General features: G+C 43.3%; 1 protein-coding gene across 2 annotated transcripts in view; it reads left to right on the forward strand.

Annotated features, from left to right (window-relative positions):
- The first annotated feature begins 9,844 nt into the window (after positions 1-9,844).
- The window catches only part of KIF13B (kinesin family member 13B), a 185,494-nt gene continuing 169,177 nt past the window's right edge, over positions 9,845-26,161 (forward strand). For both annotated transcript variants that reach the window (XM_045576884.1, XM_036423524.2), the window contains exon 1: positions 9,845-10,010. In XM_045576884.1, coding sequence (XP_045432840.1) covers positions 9,956-10,010 — 55 coding nt within the window. In that variant the 5' untranslated portion in view covers positions 9,845-9,955. The remainder of the gene's footprint in view (positions 10,011-26,161) is intronic.

A 26,161-nucleotide genomic window follows, 5' to 3' on the forward strand; every position in this document is an offset into this window, starting at 1 on the left:
TCAATCATTGTACTGTTGATATTTGGCTTCGTTGACCAATGAGTTTGCCGACCACTGCTTTAGGTTATCAGTCAAAATAATTAAGGGCATTTTTCCTCTCCTGGCTCTTCTACCTCTGTGTCTTTTAAATCGGAACAACTGAGCCCTGGCCAGTAGCTCAGTTGGTTAGTGTGTCGTCCCAATACACCAAGTTTGCAGGTTTGATCCCTGGTCAGGACACGTACAAGAATCAATCAATAAATACATAAATAAAGTGAAACAGCAAATTGACCTCTCTCTCTACCTCTTCCTCTTGCTCTAAAAATCAATTTAAAAAATAAATAAATTGGAACGACTCAGTCATCTAATATAGATGGTGTCAGCTGGGTGCTCGTCACTGTGAGCAAAACCAAAGATTAGAACACATCATCCTGCCACTGAGTCCGCCATCTAATTAGAGAAGACAGGACCTCCATGCATTATTTACATGGGCTTGTAACCTAATGCTAATATAGTACAGTGCTAGGAAAGTTTCCAGAGGGGAAACAGTAATGTATGTAGGGTTAGTAAAGGATGATTTTATGGAGAAAGTGAGTTTTGAATGGTTAGACTCTAACTGGCAGAGGGAGGGCATCCTAAGGAAGGTAGCAACTTGAATGAAAATAGCCAAAGCATAAGTGTGGGATACAGGAGACTGCGGGAACTAGGGAGAGAGCAGAGAAGGGGTATTGGGAAGGAGGGAACGCCACCTCCCATAATAAAGTATCCTGCAGCCAAAACTGGTTTGGCTCAATGGATAGAGCTTGGGGACTGAAGGGACCTGGGTTCGATTCTGGTCAAGGGCATGTACCTTGGTTGCGGGCTTATCCCAGTAGGGAGTGTGCAAGAGGCAGCTGATCGATGATTCTCTCTCATCGATGTTTCTAACTCTCTATCCCTCTCTCTTCCTCTCTGTGAAAAATCAATAAAATATATTTTAAAAAATAAAGTAACCTGCAGGGCTGTTGGGTTAGCATGAAGAGAGGACTCTCCTGCAGCAGAGACCACTAACCTCAAATCCATGCTTCTGACTTGGCTCTCGTGGTGTTTCCCCAGCCCCCCCTGCCTTCACCACATTGGCCTCAGAGGTAGACTTCTTCCCTTTTAGAGCCGGGTGCAAAAGTCCCTTCCTTTGCTTCCCCTTAGCACAGGTCAAATAAACATAAATTTAACAACATTTCACTAAACACAAAGAGAACACAAAGGAAGCTGATACATATAAATAATCAAGTTTACGAGGTTCGCTTTGCTCTCTGGGGCTCCTAATTCCTGTCTCACTCCAAATCAGGTCCCAGGGAAAGAGGGCCTTACCTGGCTCCACCCTACCTAGCTCATTTCAGGGGATATATGTAACCTCCAACACATAAGAAGACTCTTCTAAACATCCACATTTCTTTAAAAAGTCAAAGCCAATTCTGTGAAGCCTCCTAAGCTCAGAGGAGGTTGTGGCTTTGTCCTTTCGGGAGAAACTTAACTCTGTGACTCCAGACGAGTCTCCTATACAGGATGGATGGACACTTTCTGCCCAGAGGTATCTTTTGGGGAGGGGTCATGCAGAGGCTTTGAAAGCAAAGACTTGAGAAGGCTTAGAATAAGAGGATGCCAATGGGTGTAGAACAAGCAGGTACAAGAGATATGGCTTTTAACGTCAAGGAACCTCATTTGAGCTTTTTGCAACTTAGGCTCCTGCAGCTACTCTTCGATGCAGGCTAGTGTTTCTTTCCTTTGTCTCCTTCCTTTTGATTCTACTTTTTATTTCTTAGCTGCCCACTCCGTCTATTGTCTCCTCTTTCCCTCCAAGCTCTGGAATGGGGTGGAATACCCCTAGCTTTGCTTTCTACATGATCTCCCAAGCCAGGCATACCAAACCTCCTCTTTTCTAGGGCATTATCTTTAAAGGGGATTCCCATACTGTTCTGACAAACAAACGAAGAGGCAGCAAAACAACTTGAAAAGGTTACAAAATTCCCAGAGATCGAACCCAACTTCTTAGTCTGTGGGGACCATCTTTTTTTTTTTTTTTTAATCAATCTTTATTGTTCATATTGTTACAAAGTTTCCTCATTTCTTCCCCCCTCCACCAGGTTCCAACCCCATCCTCTGCCCCCTCCCCATCCCCCATTGTCCTCATCCATAGGTGCACAGTTTATGTTCAGTCTCTTCCTCCCTCCCTTTCCCCGATAGTATTGTAAATCCCTTTTCAGATAGTAAATCAGTTACTTAGCATTTTCTCATATCAATAATATCACCACATGCCCAATGATACATTTCACACAAAAGACATTTCCAAATAGGTCAACCAGCCTCATCCAGGCCCCACCCAAGGCACTCACAGATCAACACCCCAGCCCTATACATCCAGATCTAAGCCTTCATCACTTGATTCAGCAGACCCTCAAGTTGCCACAAAAGTTTCCAGCCATGTCTGAGAGGCAGCCGTGGGGCAGGGGCAGGCGAGGAGCGAGCTGTTCCGGGCCTGGCCTCTGTTGCTCTGATTCATTCCACAACCAGCTGCTCCAGGTCTGGTCACCACTGCTCCCGACCTAGTTGCTCTGGACCTGGCAGCCACTGCTCCGGGCCTGGCCGCTCCCAGCCTGGCAGCCACTGCTCCGGGCCTGGCCGCACCAGACCCGGCTTCTTTGGGCCTGGCCGCTCCCAGCCTGGCAGCCACTGCTCCGGGCCTGGCCGCACCAGACCCGGCTTCTTTGGGCCTGGCCGCTCCCAGCCTGGCAGCCACTGCTCCGGGCCTGGCCGCACCAGACCCGGCTGCTCCGGGCCTGGCCGCTCCCAGCCTGGATGCTCCGGGCTTGGCTACTGCTGTTCTGGACCTGGCTGCTCCCAACCCAGCTGCTCTGGGCCTGGCTTCTCCAGGCCAGGCCACTCCGGGTCTGGGTGTTCCTGGATTGGCCTCCCTGGGCTTGGCTGCCTCCGTCTCAGGCCTGGCTGCCACTGCCCCAGGTCTGGCTGCTCCAGTGCTGGCTGTTGTTGCTCTGGTTCTGGCTGCTGCTGCTCTGGGGCCTGGCCGTTGCTGCTCCGGGCCCGGTTGCCATTGCTTTGTGCCTGGGCACTCTAGGCCTGGCCGCCGCTGTTCCAACATTCTGTCCTTTTTTTTTTTTTTTTTTTAAACGTATTTATGTTGCAATGTTGGCTGGTGAGTTGAGTTCTGACTTAGTCTTTGAATTTTCAAGATCTTCCTTGTATTCTTTCTTAAGTAATTTTACTATCTTTTGTTCTCACTTGATTTCTTCACATTGAGAACTTTGGTTTCTTCCTCCTTGTCCTGGGAACTCAGCAGGTTGGCTTGTGGCACCCCTTTGTTCTCCGCAGGCTCCCGCGTTGCTCCAGCCTGTTGCCGGGGTCGGTGCCGCCCAGGAAGCAGCTCCCGGCCTTGGCTCCGTTGCCTGCGCTCAGAGGTCGATGGCTCAGGGGCACCGCCCCCTGGGGGCCCCGTCGCCCGGCTCCCTGCCGGCGCCCGGCTGGCTGGTGTCCGACAGAGGCTCCTGCTCCCTGTCGCATTCCTCCAATCTGGAGCTTTTTTTTTTTCTCCTTCCCGCTAGGGGAGTCCAGGATCAGAGTCAACAGCCTGTCCTCTGTGCACAGTGCGCGCGACTCTGGCAGCTCTGCTTTTCGCCACTCCCCCGGGATTCCGCCTCATAGCCCCGTCTCCCCCTGCCCGAGCCTGGGTCCCCAGGGTCTGGTCCAGGACTGGGGTTCAGAGCAGTCCGGACTGAGGCTCAGCGCCTCCTGAGGCTTTGTTTCTTCACGCTAGGGTAATCCAGCATCAGAGTCAACATTCAGTCCTGTGCGCGCAACTCCGGGGGCCCTGCTTTTCACTGCTCGCTTGGGATTCTGCCTCACAGCCCCGTCTCCCCCGCCGGAGCCTGGGTCCCCAGGGTCTGGCTCATAACTGGGGGTCAGTGCTGCTGGTTCGGGGGTTTAGCCCAGGCTGGGGGTTTTATTTCCTTCCTGCTAGGGAACGCCAGGCAGCACCCAGCCCTCTCCTCCTCTCTGGCTGCAACCTCTTCGCGCGTGCACGTGCGTGCGTGCGTGTGAGCGCGCAGCATGTCTCCGTACCTTAGGCTTTTTTTCAGCTCCTCTGATTTTCCTTCTGGTTTTCTCTTTCCTTCTTGTTGTAGAATTTTCAGTCAGTCGACTACCTGTAGCTCTGGGCGATGTCCACTCTACATTTTAGTTGTATTCCATTGAAATTGTTGTGTGCTGCTGCGGTTAGGTGTCTACCCGAGCAGCCATCTTGGATCCTCCAGCTGTGGGGACCATCTTAATGTATTTTTTAATCTTTGTATCCCAAGCATATGTGTAAGGAAATTTGTTGACTATGATAATAAATGAATTAAAACAAGGAGAATAGAGCGATGTCATAAGAAGCAAGGGAATCAAAAGCTTCAAGAAGGGGATGGTCAAGAACACCATATATCACAGAGAAATCAAGTGAAATGGGACTGAAGGCACCCCACTGGCTTTGCAGTGAGAAGGTCAGTGGTACACTACGGTTTTATTGGAGGAGTGACGGTGGGTGAGTGCATGATTGAACTAGTAGTTGGTTGAGTGATGACAGGTGGGGAAGGGAAGCCAGTGAGTGTGGCTTCTCATGTGGGAGCATGGCTGTGGAGGAGGTAGCGAGACATAGATGAGGCACTGAGGGAAAGTTGTGCTTGTGTTTTTCAAGTTTTACTTCTGTTCTTGTTTTACCATGGGAGATTCTCAGCTGAGGGAAAGGGGCTAATGGAGAAGGAAAGGTTGAGAAGTTGGTGCTGAATGCAGTCATAGATAAAAGTGTGTTCAGGGAATTTTCCTGAGAGCCCTGATCTTTGCAGTGCTGTAGGAGCAGCGTAATCTGGGAGTGGCCATGTTGGGCTGGGGGGCTTGAAAAGAGTGGTAAAGGCCCCCTGGGGAGGGGGACCGAGCAGGAAAGAGGGTTTCAAGTGCTACTAAGGACCACTCTGAGATCAGAGACCACAGAAACGTGAGGGGACCAATGTGCCCGGATGTGTGACTTCCTCCAGCCAAGTTCCTGGCCAATATGAGAGCAGAAGAGGAGGGAAATGACATAAGTTTAGGAATTTACAGGGCATGAGTGATGTTGACAACACAGTCAAAAGAGAGGTTTGGGTTAGAGTTGTAAGGAAATAAATCTATCAATGAGCTCAAGAGTGAGGAAAGGGGTAAGCTGAGGAACTGGAGGCTTGGTACTTGGATGAGGTTGAGGCTGTGGATGAAATTACCGAATTTCATAGGCGGCACAGTCTTAGATCATGGCAGGGTGCGGGTGAAGCCCTGCCAGTTGGTGGCTGATGAAGAGAATCAGTGAAGCGTGCAGAGAACCAGATACTATGTGAAGAGGCAGGTTCAGGTCGTAGTAATGGCTGACAGTCCAGGCAAGGCACACAGGGGGACCCAGGATTCACATTCAGGAACCTCTTATTCAGGCCAGTGTGCAAGATAATTTGCCTCAATGATTCTCAGTTGCCCATTTGTCAAAGGTCATAATAATAGCGCCGACCTCATGGGATTATTGTGAAAAGTAAATGAGATCATATACTAGTATGTGGGGGCACATGCCTGGCACATCAAAAGCACCTGATAACTAACAGCTATAGGCCACTGCTGTTACCGAGGCCTAGGCTTCCACTAGGAGTCCACAACGTAGGACAGGTAATACTAACATACAAACGCACACGAGGACACATAGATGTGGCCTTCTTTGTGGAAACAACATCTATTTTTGGAATCAGAAGCACTAGTGTTTGCAGCCCAACCCTGTGGTTTGCCTGAGGTAAGTCAGTTAACCTGTCTGAGGTTAATCATGATGATATCTTGTTAATATCTTCATTCCCCAAAATGCATGAAGTGCCTGCCTCCTTAGTCCCAGGCATTATACCAGATATTGGAGATAAAAAGATTTGAAAAAAAGATATTCTCCTTGTGCTACTAAGATATTCAAGTATAGCTGGGAAGACAGGAAGAGACAATTATAATTGGGAAAGCCAAGAGTTTGCCAAAGCTAAGTCTGAGGCAAGCAGGTAAATGCTGATTTATGCTGGCAAGATCTTCGGCTCATTCCTTCCTTTATAGAAAAGCAAAAGATAGTGCACAGTTCCCGCTTTAAAAAAATAATAATAATAATGGCATTTCAGAAACTATGTTGGAAAGTAGAATGGTGAAAAGTAGATTCTTTTTGAATCCCTATGGACTGAGGAATCTGCAATGTAAACCATCTCGAAAGACTGTGGAGTGGGATCAGATCACAGTAGCCCCCCAGTGACACCTCAGCTCCTCAGTTTCCCCATCTGCAATATAGGGATAATAATAGTAACTACTTCATAGAGCTAGTGTGAGGGTTAAGGAAGTAAATTCATGTAAAATGCTTAGGACAGTGTCTGGCACACAGTGAGTGCTAGCTATCATGATATGTTAGCTACCAGGATTCTGTCAATGATAATTTTATTTAAAAAAAAAAAAAAAAGAGGAGGGGGAGGGGGAATGTCTTCCTTAGCCTGGGCAGGAACTATCAGAAACTGATGAAGGGTGGACCAAAGCAACAAAAAGTAAGCTAGGAATGTTCTAGAGTATGTAGATTTGCCAAAAGTCAGGACAAAAAAAACAAAACAAAGACTTCTGATCAACAGAGCTAAAATCAACATTAAACAGACTTCAATGTCTTGATTCTATTGAACTAGTGTCTACAATCACATCTGTCAAACACAAGGCCCGAGGGCCAAATCCGTCCCGCCAGGCCTTGCAATGTGGCCCGCACAGCGCTGTCATCACTGCACTCCGCTGCGTTTCCATCACAATGACAGTTTATGACTGTTCAGTAAACCATTCGGCCTGCGATTTAGGCTGGATTTTAGATTTTGGCCCCTTCTCTGATTGAGTTCGACACCCCTAATCTACATCATAAATATTAGTTGATATCTTAAGTACCTGCTTTTTATTTAAACACACACACACACACACACACACACACACACAGATCCAAGGGAGTGGCTTATTTACTAGTTCTTTTTCTCTTCTCTAATAGTCAAAAAGAGAGAAACCAACTGTGACTGGACAGCGTTCCAGTTACCTCGTGTGAAAGCCCCGAAGCCCCTGGGCTGCAGGTTGTAACTGGCACCTCAGCCCTTTCTCTCTCAGGATTCTCACCTCACCTTTATTGCAGAAGTCAAAAGAGAGAGATTGGTACTGAATAGAAGCCCACAGGGGTTTTCTCTATAGTCCCTTGGGCAGCTACTATCATTTTCTTCCAATCAGATGTTTTCAGGAGCCTTCAGTTGGTTTTGGAACTTTAGAGAAAGTCCTCACCTCTTCCCTATTATATGCCCCTCCTTCAACTCCTTGGGGCTTTCTCCTCTCTGAAATTGGAGCTTAAATTTAAATACAAGGTCCCCATAGAAAATGTGAAGCTTCTCTTTTTCTGCATGCCTTGCTTCTGTTTAAAAGCTATTATCAGAAGAAGTCTTTAAGAAGAAAGAGAAAGTAAAGAATGGATGCCCAGGAACCAAGAGAAGAGTTTTGTGTGTGTGTGTGTGTGTGTGTGTGTTTCCAACGCTTATAAGAGCAAAAGGGCAGTAGAGATCATAAAGCAAACAATTTCAATATAAAAACATATTTCTTTTTAAAAAATGAATGATGGTGATAGTAGATATCAATTATTTGCATTAAGTTTTTAAATTAAAAAGCAATTCTTAGTTGTTTCTCATTTTATTTGTTTGGACTGTGAAAATCAGAAAGAAATAAAGGAAGGAAAAAAAGAAAGAAAGAAAGAAAGAAAGAAAGAAAGAAAGAAAGAAAGAAAGAAAGAAAGAAAGAAAGGAAGAAAGAAAGAAAGGAAGGAAGAAAGAAAGGAAGAAAGAAAGAAAGGAAGAAAGAAAGAAAGGAAGAACGAACGAACAAGGAATTCTGTACCCTTTAGGCACTGGCCTGATAGATCCATATGCCAAGGTTGTGAGTTCAATCCCGGACCCGGGCACATACAAGAATCAAACAATGAATGCATAAATAAGTGGGACAAGTCAATGTGTTTTTCACTCTCCCTCTTTCAAATCAAATACATATAAAATTTGTACCCTTTAAACACTAATTCTTCATTCCTCCATCCCCAGCCCCTGGCAACCACCACTCTACTTTCTGTCTCTATGAATTTCACTACTCCAGATACCTTATATACAGTGCAATCATACAATGTTTGTTTTTATGTGTTTGACTTATTTCATTTAGCATTATGTTTTCAAGGTTTATCCACGTTGTGGTATGTGTCAGAATTATATTCCTCTTAAAGATGCTTTTAACCTTTTTGACAACTTTGAAGCTCTTTTCAACAGTGGGGTGGTTGGTTAAAGGGCAAATTTTACCAGCTTTCTATACTCATTTATCTGTAAAATGGTTCTGAGTTCTGTACTGTCATGTAAACATATCCAACCAGGCATCATAATCACGTCGGATCTAGAGAGGTGAGCAGTAAAGCAGACTGGATGGGGCTATGGTGAACTGGAGAGACCTGCCTCTTCTGAAGGTGGCCACTGCTTCTCAGTCCCAGTCTATAATTCCAATATGTAACATAGGCCCAATATTGTATATGAAAACCTCCGGATTTCCAGGCATTGGTCAATACTGTTGGGCCACACAGAACACATTTGCATCCAGATCTTGCCACAGACCACCAGTTAACAGTCTGTTAGGTTTTTTTTGTGTGTTTTTTTTTCTTCTTAAATATATTTTATTGATTTCTTACTGAGAGGAAGAGCGAGGGGATAGTGGGTTAGAAACATCGATGAGAGAGAAACTGCCTCTTGCATACCCCCTACTGGGGATGTGCCCGCAACCAAGGTACATGCTCTTGACCGGAATCGAACCTGAGACCTTTCAGTCCGATGACCTTTCAGCCACTGAGCCAAACCGGTTTTGGCTTGAGTGTTTTTTTGTTTGTTTGTTTGTTTTTTTTAATCAACTGAGTAAATGTGAAAATCTAAGTGATTCGTGAATTGGGCAGCATCCCATCTAGCAACCAGAAGGGAGCTTGGAGTTGTACAAAATAGGAAAAAGGGTGGGACAAGGGAGCTATTAGAAAAGAAAAGATATTGGGGGAGGGCATGGCCTTCTTTGGGGCAGAGAAGAGGAAGGGTTTTTATTATGTAGATTGCCTCTTCTTTCTATGGGAGAATGGAGAGGGCCTATTGGACACATAACTGTTGCTGGACCAAAAAATTCCATACTGGATGAATAAGAGACTGTGGTTTTTTAAATAGCTTAATAAAGAAATATTTTAGCCCTAGCTGGATGGCTCAGTTGTCTGGGACATACCTAGGTTTTGGGTTTCATCCCTATTTGGGGCATGTATGGGAGGCAGCCGATCAATGTTTCTTTCTCACATGGATGTTTCTCTCTCTCTCTTTACTATATACTTTACTATATACTATCAAGGCATCCAAAGGAGATGACTTTTGACTTGTCTTGAAGGATGGTCTCGGTAAACAGGGCCTGGAGGGCAATCTAGGCAGAAGAAATAATTTGAGCCAGGAATCAAACGCTAAATTGGTGGGCAATGAATCTGAAGAGGTTGCAGGTTCTCCAACGTCAATGACTTAACTATTTGTTCTCACATGAGGTATCAGCTCATCGACAGTGTATGAGAACAAGAATGGGGTGTATCATTTGCAAGGTCTCTTGTGAGCCAACCGCTCAGAGTTCTCCCAGCCCGCCACGACCACCACCTTCAAGGACTACAAATCCCGTCATGCCCAGCGAGCGGCCCGCCCCGCCCCTACCCAGGCCCCGCCCCCTCCCAGGTCCCGCCCCGATCCAGGCCCCGCCCCTCCTGCCTGCCGCAGCCCCCTACCGCCGGGTCAGCCCCGAAGAGTTGCCCGGTGGCCACGGCAGACGGAAGCCGAGTGAGAGTCTCGGCGGTGGCGGCGGCAGGATGGGAGACTCCAAAGTGAAAGTGGCCGTCCGGATCCGGCCCATGAACCGAAGAGGTGAGACCCGAGCCCGCCCGCGGCCGCCGCCTCACCAGAGGCGGCAGGTGCCTGGTGCGCCCCTTCGCGGCGGCCGCCCTGTGGGGTCCGGCTGCCCCGCCCCTGGAGTCCGCATCCGGGCTGGATGGCGGCCCGCGCACCCCGAAACCTTGTCCTCCACGCGCGCCCCGCCTGTACGGGACGCCCCTCCCCTCGTCTGCACCGCGTCCCGGGGCGCCGCGGGCCCCACGTCCCGGTCCGCTGCCCCTTCCGCCGGCGCGCCCGCCCCGCCCCGCGCCCTTTCGCCCTCTCGCCCTCTCGCTTCCCCCCTGCCCTTCCTGGAGGGCGTCCTAGTCCCTCGCCCCGGGCTCTCTTCCTCCTTTCCCCACCTCTTCCCCTGGGCCCTTTGCCTCGCGGGTCCCCGCCGACTCGCCTTGCCAGCTGTCAGTGCGGCCCCCGCCCCTTCGGGCTCACCCCTCGGGCCAGGCCGGACAGCCAGGCACCCCGAAGCCCCACGTCACCGGCCCAGGCGCCCTCACCCTGCACTTTGGTGGCTCGTGTGGCAGGAAAAATGGCAGGGAGTGTGGTCTACCCACCCCCTGAGAAAGCACTCTAGTGCAAACATTGCTCGTCTTGCTCTTTTTCACGGTCTGTTCCTGTACCCTGGACGGTCCTACAGAGTTGGAAATAACTTTCGAAGTTGGGTAAAAGAGATGTCTCCCTACTACTCCCACATTTTCTGACTGTTGAGAAAGTTTTGTTGTTGCTTGAAGTCATATTGCTCATCTCTCAACAATAGTTTGAAGTGCCAAGATTCTTGTGAAATTGTATCTTTCAGACATTCCCTGCAATCTGCAGGGAGGGTAGAGAAAGCAGATAAAACCAAGTAACATTTAAATCCTCTGTAGACAGTCGGATGGCGTGGAGAGAAACCCTAACTCCAATTCCGAGGGGAAGGTGGGCTGGGTCTTGGCTTTCATACTTAACTAACAAGCAGTGTGACTGGGCAAGTTACTTTAAATGAGATAATATATTGTATATTTCAAAACACATTTCTGTATAAGGTTATATTATTGAGGGGGAGGGTGTGTGTCACTGTTATAATCCCGGGAGATGACTTTTCAAGACTCTTTAACTAATCAGAATCATTCGTATGTTTCAGAGTCATGTTTTAAGTCAGCGATTGTCAACACGTGTGCTACAAGAACTTTTAAAACATGCAATGCCTGACTGTTTAGTCAGGGGCACTGACCTATTTTCCCTTAGATTGTCAAATAAAGAAATGACAACAGCCAACGCAATAAGCCGTCTGGTGTGAAAGAATCAAAGTTTAGTTTTTGAGGGAAGTCCTATCATTTTTTTGGTCATATAAGCAAAACATAATATATTTTTTGGTGTGCCACAGAATTCTAGTAATTAGTTTATGTGTGCCATGAGCTGAAAATCGCGGTTCTAAATCGTTCTTGCCACTTCACTGCTCATAAGTGTTGTTTAAGTCTATGTAAGAATCATGAGTTGTTTTTCACTTTTCCTTTTTCTTTGCTATCTTTGCTATACAGTGAGATATTATCAATACATATAGCTCAGTCAGTTAATCTATACTTTGGTTTGTCCTTCTCTCGGGAGTTGGTTTATCTCTTCTCTGGAAGTTACACCTTCTATTGGAGTTGGTGATTCCTTCTGTTCCTGCTAAGTCAGCTTAAGATTGTCATGTGACAAAGAAGAATTTTTCCCTAATAACTCAAACTAGTTTAGTCTTGACCTCACTAGTTCCATGCTCTGAGAAAATGAAAGAACTTAGAGGAACTATGAAAGTTTTCAAAAGCTTCTGTTCCTTGTACAGGCATCTTCATTTAAATTCACCCTAAATTTATTACCATCTCAATGATTAGGAAAAACTTAAAAAGCCAAAACAAAAAACAAGCCACATAAAACACAACTGATCTGGGATTTGATTCCGAAAGGATGACTTTAGCACATTCTTAAAATTTCTTTTTCATGAAAAACTTGGAAATGTCAGTGCTAAAAAGAGGCAGTTATCCAACCACTACAAAAGACATATCTCAGGTAGAATTTACCCCCACCCCCACCTTCCACTCTGTTTTAGTTTTTGAGGGAAGTACTATCTTTTTTACTTATAAATTGTCTTTAGTTAAATTGTAATAATTATCAGTATCTGAGTTTTGATAGAATAATCATTTTAGTTATGGAATGGGTGTTTTAGCTTTTCCTTTGGCTGAACGCATTTTTAAGTTAATGTTTAAATATGGGTCCATTATCATGTAAATAGAAGTGCATTATTTGAGATAAACTACCTCATTCATTCAGTGCCTTCACTTACTTGGTCTTCTAGTTCCTGAAAGCACAAGGACTTCTTTTTTTCAGTGATTACCACAGATAATTAAAATTGATTCTATTTCTATTTTGTCACTAAGTAGTTATTTACATAAATCTAGAGGTTTTTATGGAATGCAATGTAATGAAATTTTAAAGTCAGTGATATTTAAACTTCTATCTAGAGTTTGTTTGAAAAGGCTAAAACAAAACCATATTCCTTTCCAGTAATTTTGAAATGAATCATATTGCTTTGAACAATTATTACTTTTGGGAAAATGAATGTATTAAGTAATAGTATATAATTATGACAAATAGTAAACTTTTAGTCATAATTGTTTCTCTCTTTTTTTAAAAAATATATATTTTATTGATTTTGTACAGAGAGGAAGGGAGAGAGATAGTTAGAAACATCGATGAGAGAGAGTCATCGATCAGCTGCCTCTTGCACACCCCCTACTGGGGATATGCCCGCAACCAAGATACATGCCCTTGACCGGAATTGAGCCCGGGACCTTTCAGTCCCCAAGCCCACGCTCTAACCATTGAGCCAAATTGGTTTTGGCTCTTTTTAAAAAAAATATATTTTACTGATTTTTTACAGAGAGAAAGAGAGAGGGATAGAGAGTTAGAAACATCGATGAGAGAGAATCATCGATCAGCTGCCACTTGCACACTCCCTACTGGGGATATGCCTGCAACCAAGGTACATGCCCTTGACTGGAATCGAACCTGAGACCTTGCAGTCCATAGGCTGATGATTTATCCACTGAGCTAAACTGGTTTCGGCAATTGTTTCTCTCTTAATATATTAGTGTAGGATCAACCTCAGAAATGACTAAACAAATAAGAATAAGATGAGCCAAAACCTGTTTGGCTCAGTGGATAGAGCGTCAGCCTGCAGACTCAAGGGTCCCGGGTTTGATTCTGGTCAAGGGCATGTACCTTGGTTGCAGGCACATCCCCAGTGGGAGGTGTGCAGGAGACAGCTGATCGATGTTTCTCTCTCATTGATGTTTCTAACTTTCTATCCCTCTCCTTTCCTGTAAAAAATCAATAAAATATATATTTAAAAAAATAAGATGAGAATGGGTTGGTTACTGGGATGCTGTAGTTTTACTGTACAGATTTTGATATTTGGAATCACATTAGCTACTGTTGAGGAAAATCTGAAATTTGCAAGAAGCTCTAGTGTACTATAAGTTCTTCACTTATAGTATACTAGACTATGCGTAGGTGTTGAGGTAGTTAGTTGGCTTATTCACATTTATCATGTGGAATAAGAGTGTTTCAATCATTTTTGCTAAATTAAATAGCAAGAGTTATAATAGTTAATGAATATGCCTTTTAAAAAATCTTTATTGTTGAAAGTATTGTATATGTCTCTCCCCCCCCCCCCCCCCCCGAATTGATCCCTTATAGCTCACCCCCATCCCCTTAATGAATATGCTTTTGTCTGGTATATTGTTCTTGTTACACATTTAACGTAAACAAACAAAACATAAAAAGGAAAGTTTCTGACATCCTTCCATCTTGACAACTCACATTCTCATGCTTTCTTTCCATTCCACTTTGTGTTCACATGCATATATAATTTTACAGTTTTAATTTTACTTTTATTCATTTGAAATATGAACCTAAGCCAAAGAAAAAGGATAGACCTGTTTTGTCATGAGCTCTTGAAGTTAGTTCTATTTGCAAATATTGTTTTTTTTTTTATGTTATCTTTTAGACTGGTACAACTCACCAGGTAACTCTGGTTGTGTTCTTCTATATACTGTAAAGGACACCCATTCATACATTATTAATCAACCTAATTATTAAATGAACTGAAAGTTTTACAAGCATAATTGATGGTACTAGCTAGATCAGTGACACTCTCCTGTTCAGGAATTTGATCTTTTATAACTTTAGGTGGTTTAAAAGATATTTGATATTTATTGAATGCCTTCTACGTGTGTAGCTTATATTATGGGATCTTATTACCTTTCCTCAAAGGGCTGCCCATATATAAATATGTATAAGATCAACTACCAAAATTTAATAAATCTATATAAGAAATATTTGGAAAATACCTTTGCTGCCTTACCTAACCTAAGGTAAATTACACTAGAAATTTAGTTGGGGAGAAAAACAGTGAAGTGGGTTATATTGCAGGTGTTAGCGAGTATGGACAATATATATCTATTTCATCAGGTATTTCTCAAGGGTTTACTTCATATTTTATAGTACTTGATACAGTGAAAAACATAAAGAAGAATGTGCTACCTAGTAGAAGTGAATGCATAAGTAAATTGCTATCTAGTATACATGGGAAGACTATTATAAAGCTACTAGAGGCCTGGTGCACAAAATTCATGCATGGGGAGGTGTCACTCATCCTGCCCTGCGCCCTCCCCAATCCAGGACCCCTGGGGGATGTCTGACTACTGGTTTAGGCCCAAACCTCAGACATCCCTCTCACAATCTGGCTCCTAACCACTCACCTACCTGCCTGCCTAATTTCCCTTCACCACTCTGCCTACCTGCCTGATTGCCCCTAACCACTCTGCCTGCCTTCCTATTGCCCCTAACTCCTCTGCCTGCTGGCCGGATCGCCCCTAACACAATCGCTTGCTGGCCATGATCACCTCTAGTCATCATCCCCTGCCAGCCTGATCACCCTAACCACCCTCCCCTGCCAGCCTGAATGCCCCTAACCCCTCTGCCTTCTGATTGCCCCTAACTTCCCTCCCTTTCAGGCCTCATTGTCCTAATCACCTTCCCCTGCCGGCCTAATCACCCCCTAACTGCTCCCCCTGCTGGCCTAATCACTTGCAACTACCCTCCCCTGCCAGCCTAATCATCCCAAACCCCTCTGCCTGCCAGTCTGATTGCCCTTAACCACCTCTGCCTAAGCCCCCACCAGCATGGCTTTGTCTGGAAGGAGAACTAGGAGACTGGGAGATGTCTTCCGGTTGATCCAGTCTAATTAGCATATTACCCTTTTATTAGTATAGATTAAAAACAATGAAAATGAAAACCATTTACAAGGAAGACTGTTTTCTATATTAGAAGTAAAAGCAGAATATAATATGGTATGTGTAACTGTTTAAATCTATTATGGTAATCTACTATTGAATCTACTATTATGATCATCCTATATAATTAAGAGCTAATATGCAAATGGTTGTCACGCCCTCACGCCCTTGAGCTGGAACTGCTCAGACACTCGACACTGGGGAGAGAGGAATGGGGACCAGCTAGGCTGTGGCTGGGAGAGGGACAAGCTGCCCACCCCACAGTCCTGGGTTCCAGCAGCTGCACCTATGCCTACAGCCAGGGAGAGGGATAAGCTGCATGCCCCGTTGTCTCAGGTGCCAATAGCTGTCCAGGAGAGGGACAAGCTGCCTGCCTGAGTGCCTGTGGCTGTGGCCAGCCTGAGCGAAGCTAGCCTGGGTCCTGGGTGCCTGTAGGCAACCAGAGGGGGGAAGCTTGGATCCTGGGTGTCTGTGATTGGCTGGAGGAGGGAATCCTGGGTCCCAGGCCAGCAGGGGAGCAGTTAGGAGTGATCAGGCTGGTAGGGGAGCACTTAGGGGCAATCAGGCAGGCAGGCAGGCAGGCAGAGATGGTTAGGGGCAATCAGGCAGGTAGGCAGGCAGACGGGTGATCAGGAGCCAGGGGCCCCGGATTGTGGATTGCGAGAGGCAGTTGGACATCCCCTGAGGGGTCGAGAATTGGAGTGGGTGCAGGCCAGGCTGAGGGAACTACCCCCTCCCCCCCATGCACAAATTTCATGCACTGGGCCTCTAGTTATTATATAAAATGTAAACAGGAATGGGCAAGGGCTAGAAAGAAACGTGAAAAAAAAAATGAGATTGCTTATTCTTTTTGGGAGAATTTTATTTCCTAAACACTTGCTCTTAGTGTTGTCTAGTATTGAAGTGTGCTTTATGGTTCATGCTTATGCGGAAATGACTGTCTTGTGAAAAGATAAGATTAAAAGGTAAACACCTATAGCAGGTTGCTAGGTAACTAAGTGCCAGGTGAGTGACAGGGAAATAAAGGAATTTAGATGAGTGAAAGATCTTTGGAAGCTGGATGGTTAGGGAAGTCTTCTCTGGGGAGGGAGAACTTAGGCTGGACTTGGAGGAGGGAGCATATGATTGGAATGGTTGCAAGATAGGAGGGAGGGGAACACATTGGTTTTTTAGGAGGAAGTATGGCCTGAGAGCAAAAGCACAGAAACAGGAATGAGCTAGGCAAGTTTAGGCAGCAGAGACAAGCTTAGCCTGCCAGAAAGGAGGGTTCTGTGAGGTTGACTAGAGAAAGATGAGATTAGAAAAGCAGGGTGACATTACAGGGAGCTCTGACACTAGGTAGGCCCAGAAGTCTGGGTTTAGGTAGCTGGTCCATGTGCTCTAATTTAGCTTTTTAGAACTTCATGTGGGTCTCAGACACAAGCATGAAAGAGAAAGATTGCCAGATCTCAGGGCAAGATTGCAAGCTTGGGTAGATGACTGATTCAGGATATAGCTGGGCAACATTTAAGAGCGCATGATGAAAATGAAGCATGTGAATGGGAAAATTAAGGAGGCCAGTCAAAACCAAGCAAGCAGTCATGAGTCAGAGATAAAACGGAGGCTGCTCTCATAACTCGGCTATTGTAAACAATGCTGCAATGAACATAGGGGCACGTATATGTTTTTGAATTAGTGTTTTGGATTTCTTTGGATAAATACCCAGAAGAGGAATTGCTGGGTCATAAGTTAGTTCTATTTTTAATTTTTAAAAATATATTTTTATTAATTTTGGATAAGAAGGTAGAGGGAGAGAGAGAGAGAGAATCATTGATCAGCTGCCTCCTGCATGACACTGTCTGGGGATCGAGCTTGCAACCCGGGCATAAACCCTTGACTGAAAACGAACCCAGGACCCTTCATTCCACAGGCCAACACTTTATCCACAGAGCCAAACCAGCTAGTGCTATTTTTAGTTTTTTGAGGAACTCCATACTGTTTTTCCATAGTGGCTGCACCAGTTTACAATCTCACCAACAGTGCACGAGGTTCCCTTTTCAGATAAGTCAGAGAAAATGACAAATACCACATGATTTCACTTACAAAATAAACCAACAAACTCGACCGAAACAAACATAGACACAGAGAACAAAATGATGGTTGCCAGATGGGAGGGGGTTTAGGGGAATGGGTGAAAAAGGTGAAGGGAGTAAGAAGTATAAATTGACCAAAGCCGGTTTGGCTCAGTGGTAGAGCATCGGTCTGCGGACTGAAAGATCCCAGGTTCGATTCCGGTCAAGGGCATGTACATTGGTTGCGGGCACATCCCCGGTAGGGGGTGTGCAAGAGGCAGCTGGTCGATGTTTCTTTCTCATCGACGTTTCTAGCTCTCTATCTCTCTCCCTTCCTCTCTGTAAAAAATCAATAAAAAATATATTAAAAAAAATGAAGTATAAATTGGCACTTATAAAAATAGTTACAGGAATACAAAGAACAGCACAGGGAATATAGTCAATAATCTATATATTTATAAAAGCCCAGCGACCAGAATGGTGGAACAAACAGTGGCTATGAGGTGCAAATCCAGGCCCGATCAGCTCCCCTGGCCGATCCAACACCCTGGATGAGGGCAGGACTGGCCCAGCCAACTGCCACGGCCCCTCCCCCCTGCCAGCCCAGCCCAATGGACCCCCATTGGGGCAGGCCAGCCTGGATCCCACCTATGCACAAATGCATGCACCAAGCCTCTAGTGTTATAGTAACTGTGTATGGTGTCAGGTTGGGTAATAGACTTATTGGGGTGAAGACTTTGTAAATTATATAGATGTCTAATAACTATGTTGTATACATGAAACTAATATATTGTATGTCAACTGTAATTGGAAAAGTTTCTTTTAAAAAGACAAGGTAAGAATGAGGAAATAGGAGGACACTTAGAAGTCAGTTAAGAAACAACTAATCCTTAGGAAATGAAGGGGCAGGGTAGGAGAGGAGAATCTGTTTGAAACAGGAAGGTGTTATGACCATGTGGCCAATGGTGGTTCTTTGGCTTTTTCAGAGTGAACTGATGTTGGAGTTAAAGATGACTAGATGGAAATTTCTCACATGTTTTTTAAAACAGAAGATACTTGTTTTCATAGCAGCTGCTTGATATGCTAATGGAAATGAGGCAAACACATCTATTACACCATTCTTTTGTTTCTACTGTCAACTCATTGACTGAAATAGGAATTTATACACATGGGGCCAGAGGCTTTTGGAGAAGAAAGTATAATTTTTATAAAATAATATAAAAATGCGTTTGAATTGGTATTTACTTTTATCCCTTCACCTCCATAAAACAATGGCTAATGTATAACTTTTCTAATTCTTAAGTTCTGAAAATGAAAGAAACCACTGACAAAACTATTTGTTAAGCATATGAATTTAGATGTTTATTGAGCAGAAATGAATTTAATATTGATCTTCATGTTTGCTGAACAAGTCTCCCTGTGTTTAGCAGAGCATGTTCTTTAAAAAACTTGGCAAAGGCCATCACTGTACTCTATGGGGAAGTGTGTGAAGGTAACTGGTCTATGAGATACTAATCTATGACTTAATTGGTACTGGGCCTTAACTCTCAGAAGCTGTAGATATTGTTAAAAGATGGTATTGAACCTGGCCAGGTTGGTTCAGTGGTCGAGTGCCAATCTATTTAACAGAATCTCAGAGAGGTTAACTCCCCGGAATTATGAAACTATTATTTTGGAGATTGAATTTCACCAGCTTTGCCATTAAAGCCTGTACTTTTACTATTATATTGACACTAGAGGCCCAGTGCATGAAATTCACTGGTAGGGTCCCCAGCGGCTGCCGGCTGCCAGCTGCCGGCTGGGTACTCCCTTCTCCCCGCCACCTGCCACTGCTGCCACCACCACTGCTGCCGGCGGGGGTCTCCCTCCCTCCCTGGCCAGCCCCACTCCCTGGTTGAACTCCTAGACAACTCTTGGTTGAGGGGACAATTTGTGAACTATGCTTTTATTATATAGGATGGTGATCTCTAAGGGTACCTTGTGTCCCTGAGTTTACATAATTTTCAAAGATGTGCAGTATACACAAAAAGTATAAGTCATGATTTTTGACCAAATAAGCTCACTGTTTTGTTGGTAATAAGAGATGCACAGGTGAGTCAATTATAAGAATACATGTACACAATGCCATAATGACAATGCGTTATGAATTAAAGAAATGGGGATGGGTCTTCAGAATGATGAGGAATGAGTTTAAGACAGGTGGCAAGACGGAGGGCACGGCATTTGGAGGCACACAAAAGGAGTTGTAGGAATTAGCAAGTCATTTGCAAGAACAGTGAAGAAATTAGATGTAAAAATTCAGACAGCAGGAAGGAGACAGTATCTATATAATGCACGGTTATTTACAGGTAACAATGTGCTGACAAGGTCCTAGGCACACAATTAGATTATTTCAGTTAATCCTCACAACAATGCTGGGAAGCACTTATATTGTAATTCCATTTTACAGATGAGAAAATGGGAATTTAGGCAAGTATAGCAACTTGCCCCAAGTCACAGAACTACAAATCGGAGAAACTGGCTACTGGAACCTAGATAATTAAACTCCAGAGCCCAAGCCCTTAAATTCTATGCTTTGTTGGGATAGTTGGAAGAGTAGTTGGAAGAGTATAGGGCACATGTGTCAAACACAAGGCCCGAGGGCCAAATCCGTCCCGCCAGGCCTTGCAATGTGGCCCGCACCGCGCTGTCATCACTGCACTCCGCTGCGTTTCCATCACAATGACAGTTTATGACTGTTCAGTAAACCATTTGGCCCGCGATTTAGGCTGGATTTTAGATTTTGGCCCCTTCTCTGATTGAGTTCGACACCCCTAGTATAGGGAGTGAGGGGTGAGAAGAGTGATGGAAGTTGCCTTTCCTGAAGAAGAGAGGTTTGTGGGGAGTAGAGGGTATGAAGTTAAGTGAGGTATGGGCAAATTCAGAAGCATGTCAAACATGGTTTGAGGAGTACAGAGACTATGGATTTTTTCATAGAGCAGTGGCACTGTTAAAGTGATGCTTTAGGAAAATAAATCACTCTGTGTGTCTTTACTGTCCCCACAAGCTAATAAGTTAACTTGCTACTGTTTCATGGGTGCTGATAGAAGACATGGGACTTCTGGGTCAGAGGACTTGCTCATGGCACAGCAAGCAGCGTGAGCAATTCCCCTTGCTTGAAATGCTCACGCTGAGGATTTCAGGGTGATAAGGAGGAGTCTAGTGGGCTTGTGTTGCATTTGAGGAACACCGAGCTTGGGGAATCCATTACTTTAAAGTGGTGAGCAAGCCCACTCTTTGTCCTGAGGGAAGAACTAGTCCCTCAAGGTGGTGGGCTACAAATACATTTCTGGGAGATGGGCTGGGAAAAGAGCTTTTATGGCCTTGCATTCTAGATTTACCCAGAAAGAATGTGTCAAGATGATTTGAAATATAGAAAGGAAATTTAGGAAATATAGGAAGATTAACTACAAAACTTCTGATTAAGATAATTAATTGAATAAATGCTGGTGTCATCAACTGGGCCCAGAAGTATAAGAGAAGCAGGTTTTAGGGTGGAGGTATGAAATATGATGAGTTTTATTCTTGGACCCTCAACAATATTTAGTCTGTGTTTGCCATGTGCATATATTGCACCTATAACTATGAATAAGACATAATGATGTCCATGAGAAACTGAACAGACTTGTTGATTTTTAAGTGTCTGAAGTGCAGCCAAGTGAATGTACCTAGAAGACTGTTGTATATATGAGTCTGAAACAAAGGGACCGGAGATACATGTAGATTTGGGAGTCATTAATATATTTAGAAGATAGAATTCCAAATTAAGACATGTTCTTTATTTGAAGGAGGACACAGAGGCCAAGAAGGAAGACATAAGGAGAAGCAGGTGAATGTAATGTGGAAGCCCGGGAGGTGAGGGGGAATGTGTCCCAAAAAGGTCAGTAGTCAGATATCACAGGAGTGGCATGCATGATAATACTGAGTTGTCTTCAGTGGATTTGGCTTGATGGCAGTCAATGGCAATTTTCAGGAGAATAACTTTGACTGACTGAGTCTTGGTGTGTTGGTAGGGAATTGGGAAATAAGTGGGTGTGCCAATGTGGAGGCAGTGAGTTACATGGATACTCTTTCACAAAGTCCATGTAAAAGGGAAGGATGAAGATGTATCCAGAGATGTAGTTAGGAACAGGCTTTTTTTTTTTCTTTCCTTTTTTTTTAAGGTTGGGAGATGTTTAAGCTTTGTTATAGACATAAAGAGGTAATAAGAGAGGGAAATTTTTGAAATATGAGAGGAAGAGGATAATTATATAATGGGAAAGCCCTGGAGTGCTTAATTTTCTTGATGAGGCAGAATGTGAGGTTATTAATTAAGAGTAAGAAGAATTGAGTTGGCTGAGATCTTTAGAGGAGTGAGATTTAGGAATGTGGCTAAAGGATTCTAACCATATTTTATATCTATTGAGTGCAGTGGGGTCATTCCTTCTAAGTTTTTAAAAAAGATATAATTCATATATCAAAAGTGTATAATTCAGTGGCTTTTAGTGTATTTGCAGAGTTGTGCAACCATCACCACTATCGAATTGCAGAACATTTTCACCATCCTAAAGATAAACTCTCTCCCATTAGCAGTCACTCTTCACCCACTCCCCACTCCAGCATCCTCCCCCTCTTCCCAGCCCCTGGAACCACTAATCTACTTTTAGTCTCTATAGATTTGTCTTTTCTGGACATTTCATATGAATGAAATAATATAATATGTGGACTTTTGTATCAGATTATTTTTACTTGGCATTTTGTATTTAGGGCTTATCCATGTTGTAGCAGAAATCAATGCTTATTTTTTTTTAAAAATGTCTCTTATTTATTAATGAGAGAGAAAGAGAGAGAGAGAGAGAGAGAGAGAGAGAGAGAGAGAGAGAGAGAGAGAGAGAGAGAGATTGAGATTTGTTGTACCACATAGTTATGCATTCATTGGTTGATTCTTGCATGTGCCCTGACTGGGGATCGAACCCACAACCTTTTGGTATCTGGTTGATGCTCTAATCAACTGAGCTACTTGTCCAGGGCTAATATTTCATTCCTTTTTAAAGCTGAATAATATTTTGTGATATGGATATGTTGTATTTTGTTTCTCCATTCATTGGTTGATGGGCATTTGTTTCCACTTTCTGGTTATCTATTTGGTTATCTACCCGCCAAGGCGGGTGTCAGCTGGCAGAGGGAGGTGACCAGTGATGGCGGTAGGGCTAGTGAGCGGGTGGCACCAGGCTGCCAGCCAAAGCGGGTGCCAGAGGGGTCTGCCCCCCCTTCCCCATCGCTTTGCCAATTGCCCCACAGATCAGCCCTGATCGCCTGCCAGGCCTTTGGGACCCTACCCTATATATTGGGGACAGTCTCTTAGATTTAAAGATTAAAACCTGGCAAGGCTACTCTAACACTCAAAAAACAAGACAATGCAGCGATGACTTGCATGGACTCTGGCTTGCACATTTTGTGGTCAGCTCGATTCTGACACTTATAATGGTGTGACAAAGCCAATTACTTAAGTTCTCTCTGTTTCAGTTTTTCCACCCATAAGATGGGGAAAATGGTACTACCGCCTCAGAAGAATCATCTTATGTACTAGTTTTTATAATCAGGGCAAAAAAAAATGTAGCTGCCCTTACAACAGCAAGATGCCTTTCACCTGTACGAAAAGTATGGTCACTGGTGCATGCAGCAGGATTGCGAGAGGGTTGTCTCACTGCTGGTTTAGACCCATACGGGCAGACAGACATCCCCCAGGTGTCCTAGATTATGAGAGAGTGCAGGCCAGGCTGAAGGATACCCCTAATTCCCATGCAGGAATTTTGTGCACCGAGCTTCTAGTTATGAATAATAGTCCTATGAACATTTGTGTATAAGTTTTTCTGTAGATGCATATTTCCAATTCTCTTGGGTATTTATATCCATAGAAATGGAATTGCTGGGTCATATAGTAACTCTAACTTTTAAAGAACTGTTAAATTGTTTTCCAAAGTGACTACACTATTTTGCAATCCCCTAAAATGTATGAAGTTTCATTTTTCATGTCCATAACGACACTTGTTATTGTCTCTCTTTTTGATTATTGCCTTCCTAGTGGGCATGAAGTGCTATCTCATTGGTGTTTTGATTTGTATTTCCTCAATGTCTAATGATATTGAGCACAGTTTAATGTATTTATTAGTCATTTGTATATATTTTGAGAGATCTCTATTCAAACCCTATTTTTAAAACTGTCTTTTTATTATTGAGCTATAAGACCTCTTTATACATTCTGGGTACCAGTTCCTTATCAGATATATGATTTGCAAATGTTTTCTTGATTTTCGTGGGTTGCCTTTTCTTTCTCTTAATGATATCTTTTGAATCACAAAGTTTTTTATTTTGCTGTGGTCCAGTCCAGTTTATCTATTTTTTCTTCTGTTGCTTATGCTTTTTAAAAAAACTATTTTTTATTATTACTAATTTATTTTTAATCCTCACCTGAGGATATTTTCCATTGATTTTTAGAGACAGTGGAAGACAGAGAGAAACATTGATGTGAGAGGAACACATTGATTGGTTGCCTCCTACATGCGCCCTGACCAGGGCCTGGGCCAGGGAGGAGCCTGCTACTGAGGTACGTTTCCTTGCCAGAATTGAACCCAGGACCCTCTGGTCCACAGGCCAGCCGGCTAGGGCTATGCCTTTTTTTTATTTTTTTTATTTTTTTAATTTCTTTTTATTGTCCAAAGTTTTACATATGTCTTTTTTTTTCCCCGATTGACCCCCCAACCCAAGTCATTCCCACCCCAGGCAAGCCCCCAGGACACGGTGTCTGTGTCCATTGGTTATGCTATTATAATATGCATGCATACTGTTGCTTATGCTTTTGATGTTGTATCTAAGAAACCATTACCTAACCCAAAGTCACATGGATTTACGTCTGTTTTATTCGAAGAGTTCTATAATTTTAGCTCTTACATTTATTTATTTATTTTTTTTAAAAAAATATATATTTTTTTAAAAAATATATATTTTATTGATTTTGTACAGAGAGGAAGGGAGAGAGATAGAGAGTTAGAAACATTGATGAGAGAGAGTCATCGATCAGCTGCCTCTTGCACATCCCCTACTGGGGATATGCCCGCAACCAAGGTATATGCCCTTGACCGGAATCGAACCCGGGACCTTTCAGTCTCCAAGCCGATGCACTATCCATTGAGCCAAACCGGTTTCGGCTTAGCTCTTACATTTAATTCTTTGATCCATTTGAAGTTAATTTTTTAATGTGTGAGATAGAGATTTGGTTTTATTTTTGTAAATGTGCATATCCAGTTGTCCCAGCACCATTTATTGAAAAGACTATACCTTTCTCATTTGTGTTGTCTTGGTATCCTTGTTGAAAATCAGTTGATCATAAATATAACAGTATATCTCTAAATTCTCAGTTCTATTTAGTGTCTTATATGTCTATTCTTATTTTATTGACAGAGAGGAAGAGAGAAGGATAGAGAGTTAGAAACATCGATGGGAGAGAATTATTGATCAGCTGCCTCTTGCAAATCCCCTATTGGGGATGTGCCTGCAACCAAGATACATGGTCTTGACTGGAATTGAACCTGGAACCTTTCAGTCTGCAGGCCGACGCTCTATTGACTGAGCCAAACCGGTTTCGGCTTATATGTCTATTTTTATGTTAGTGCCATACTGTCTTGATTACTGTAGCTTTGTAGTGAGTTTGAAATTAGTGGATGTAGTCTTTCTGTTTTGTTCTGCTTTTTCAAGATTGTTTATCCTATCCTGGTTTTGCTTTACAAGTTTAAAAATAACTATTTTATAACCTTTTGAAGTTGATTTAGTTTCTTGAATATACACATTTTATATTTTGGGCCACATAGATTATTTTAATTATTTTCATACTATACATTCTATTCTCCATATCAGCCATCATGTCTTGGATCTTTCTTCATTCCTCAACCTTTTCTTTAGCCATATTAGAGCTTAGTTATATTTTTAGTCTTTACTTACTGAATAGATTTTTATGTTCACTGATAAAAACATAAAAGTAGGTTATTAGGATATTTTATATATCTCTTACTGGAAAGCAAAACATCAGTTTGCTTTTTATGTATGAGCCTCAGATAATTTTGTTTCTCCCTAGGTCACTGGGCCTTAAGGGGGTCCCAAGCAACCTTTAAGTATAGTAAAGAAGTATAAGTCATATTCCCTATGCTGCCAATAATAATATTGCATTCCACTTGGGAAAACAAGTTCTTTATACATTAAATATTAATGATGAATGTTTTGTTTATATGAGCATGCATAAACATGTAAAAGTAATAGGAATATGACACAAATTAATTGGAAATAGAACCATATGTAGCACGCAAGAGTTGCAATTTAATTAAAATGTGAGTATTATAAATACGTTACTCTCTTTTTTAAAAAAATTGTGAATTTAAGAGAAAGTTATAGTTAGCTTTTTAGGAACATAACTGGAAGAATAAAGGAGGTGCATTTATATTTCTGAGTAGTAGGTTTATTTTGAGAATAATCATTAATTTTCTGGAGAATTAGAAAAGCAGAATACTAAATAGGCAACTCAGAATTATTTTGTCCACACTGAGAATGATGCAGGTCCTCAGATGAGTTATGTAAAGGGAGTCTCCCAGGTCCTGCCCATCTTTTACCATGACGTCATTGGGGAATGAGCCATAGATGATTTATGCATTGAAGAAAGACTTGCTTCAAATTATTGCTCACTTTGCAAGGTGACTAA

Source organism: Pipistrellus kuhlii, unplaced genomic scaffold (assembly GCF_014108245.1).
Source record: "Pipistrellus kuhlii isolate mPipKuh1 unplaced genomic scaffold, mPipKuh1.p scaffold_m20_p_8, whole genome shotgun sequence".
Lineage (NCBI taxonomy): Eukaryota > Metazoa > Chordata > Mammalia > Chiroptera > Vespertilionidae > Pipistrellus > Pipistrellus kuhlii.